The sequence below is a fragment of the Apis dorsata genome, unplaced genomic scaffold (genome assembly GCF_000469605.1).
Source record: "Apis dorsata unplaced genomic scaffold, Apis dorsata 1.3 scaffold_779, whole genome shotgun sequence".
Lineage (NCBI taxonomy): Eukaryota > Metazoa > Arthropoda > Insecta > Hymenoptera > Apidae > Apis > Apis dorsata.
The window spans coordinates 89077-91699 of NW_006263926.1; the positions used below are offsets into that span (position 1 = coordinate 89077).

The 2623-nt window shown below is 42.1% G+C and overlaps 1 protein-coding gene across 5 annotated transcripts in view; it reads left to right on the top strand.

Moving 5' to 3' along the window:
- Positions 1–2494, top strand: part of LOC102679428 (synapse-associated protein 1) — a 63191-nt gene extending 60697 nt beyond the window's left edge. For 3 of the 5 annotated variants that reach the window (XM_006622836.2, XM_006622838.2, XM_006622837.2), the window contains one exon: positions 1994–2494. In XM_006622836.2, the coding sequence (XP_006622899.1) occupies positions 1994–2172 (179 nt within the window). In that variant the 3' untranslated portion in view covers positions 2173–2494. The remainder of the gene's footprint in view (positions 1–1993) is intronic. The other 2 variants (XM_031513866.1, XM_006622840.2) reach the window with 1 other exon arrangement.
- The last annotated feature ends 129 nt before the right edge of the window (positions 2495–2623 follow it).

Consider the following 2623-nt stretch of genomic DNA (forward strand, 5'->3'; position numbering starts at 1 on the left):
TAAAACGGGAATCGAGGTGTAACTTTCGTCTCGTCTCTCGTGGGTATAGTCCTCATAGTGATTTTCCTTCCAATTCAATTAAACATAAATTTAACAAAGAGAGTTACGCAACAGATTCACGGTAAAAAAAAAAAAAAAAAAGAACGACCGGGGGCGATCCGTTTACACGCCCGTCCACTGGAACAAACTTCAAAAATCGTTGTACGTTGTAGAATAAGAAAAAAGAGAAATAATTATAGAGATAAAAGTTGAAGGAAGAAGGGGAGGGGGGGAGAAAATTTTTTTCTTTAACCGAGAAAAACAAAAAAAAAAAAAAAGAAAAAAAGAACGACGATAACTGGAGAAGAAAATCATAAACGATTACAGAGATGAAATAAATGCGAGAAATAAATTAATTTATACGTTTTTTGTATATCTCTGGGCGGACGCTTAAGCGGTGTAAACGAGCACGAGAAAATCCGCACGTGCACCGGTGCACCTGATTTCGAAATGAATAAAATGGGGAAAAGGGGGTGGATAAAGAGAAATACGAAGGGAAAAAAAAAGTACGATAGAAACAAATCGACAAAGGAAAAAAAAGTAAAAATAATAGAAACGACTGGCTCGTAACGCGCGAAGCCTCGATATACCAACACTCGCGAGGCTATCGACTAGATTTGACATGGAGAGCGCGTGTAAAGACGAATCGATACACACACACGTATACATACACGCAGAGCAGAGTTCGTAGAGGAAGAGACAGAATATATGTGTGAGAAAGAGAGGACGAGTATCGGGCTGTCGGTGAAAAATTCGGTTGGCACGATTTTTCTCAGTTCGACGCGTGAATATAATTTATATACATATTAAAAACTAATAATAATAATAATAATAATAATAATAAAAATTAGATGATACGAGCTTCGGAACGAATTTAAACATGGAAACGACGATAATAATTAATACACTGTGCAGTCTGCAAGGTGGAACTTTTGGACAAGCGAAGGATTGACTACGAGTTTCGCGAGAAAATTATTTTAGGGAAATTTCCCAAGTCAAATTCAAACGACTCGAGACCGTAATTAGCTTAATCGCATTAAGGTGGAAGGAGAGTTTATTCGCGGCTCGATCGATCGAGTCGGACGCGTTTCTCTCGCGTTTCGCGCAGAACGAAACTTCCGGTCCCAACGCCGTTCCTGTTTTTTCGCCAATAGACGATCGCGATTATTCGCGCGCGAGAAACGATTTCATCGAAGGAGAGAGAGCGAGAGAACGAGAGAGAGAGCGAGAGAACAAGAGAGAGAGAGAAGAGAGAGAGAGTTGGAATAGCTTCGCGACGAGATCTCGATTTATTATAACGAGGAAAATAGAATGTTCGCGGATCCATCAAATCTTCGAGGGGAATATTAATTCAACCGTTGGCGGATGAAGGAGGGAAAAGCGTGGCAAGGCACGCCGGAAAACCCCACCATTTCTCCGGTTCTTCCGTTTTCGCCTTTTCACTCCCCTCTTCTCAGTTCTCTCCATCCTTGCGTGTGATTTGAGTTTTTGCCTCTCTCGCCCTTCGCCCTTCTCCCTCCTCCCGCCTAACCTCTTACGATCCTCACCTCTCCCAACTAACACTAACACAGATACACGATTTAATTCTGGCACACGGAGACACACGGACACGAGGCTCTCTCGTCGCGAGATCGATGTGAAGAAACAGGCAGCGAACGCTACATACATGTTGGAAACAGCTCCACTGTACGCGTGGAAAATCTCGATTTCGTGAATCTGTAAACACGTAAAAATATACACGTATACACAATAATTTCGGGTAAATCGTACGATATAGACAAATACTGACATCACATATAGAACCGAAAAAACGGCACACGAATATATATATAAAACACAGCACACACACACACACACACACACATATACACACAACATATACATTGACACGCGCCGAACAAGAGGCCGCATGGCCCGCTTGAAACTAGCTACAACGCTACTTGTGAATCTCCAGCAGAGGAAGATTGGGAACGCGAATTGGAAGCGGAGCTGAAGGATTACGAGGTAGTAACAGGTAACGAAGAGAGGAGCAGCGTCGAAACACCGGTGAGAAGCAGTGGCGCGTTGGATAAAGATTGGGAGAAGCAGATCGACGAGCTACTTGCCAACGAGGACGACGAGGACCTCAAGTGAACTGGGATATCCTCTTTGTGAATCGGATAGAGAGGACGATCTTTGTCGCGTTTTGGATCATCCTGCGTTTAAAGGGGACTAGTGTGAGAGATCGCCGGCTGGGATTGTTGTGTGTCTTTCCTCCATCGACTTTCCTCCGCTTGTTTGTAGAGGAATAGAGGGGATGAAAGATTCTCGAAACAGAAGGATCTCGTCTTTCTACCTCCCTTTCCCTTTCGTTCTATCCCTCTTTCGCGGTCGTTGAGACATCGCCATAGCGAGGGAGAAAAGATTTCTTTTTCGAAGAAAAGATTTCTTTTTTCGAGACTGCTTGGATGATATAAAAATGTAATAAAGTGTAAGAAAAAAAAAAGAAAGAAAGAAAGAAAAAAGAAGGTAAGAAAGGAAGGAAAAAACTTGAGAAAGAATGAGACTATGTTTCGGTATTTTTCTTTTTTTTTTTTTTTTTTTT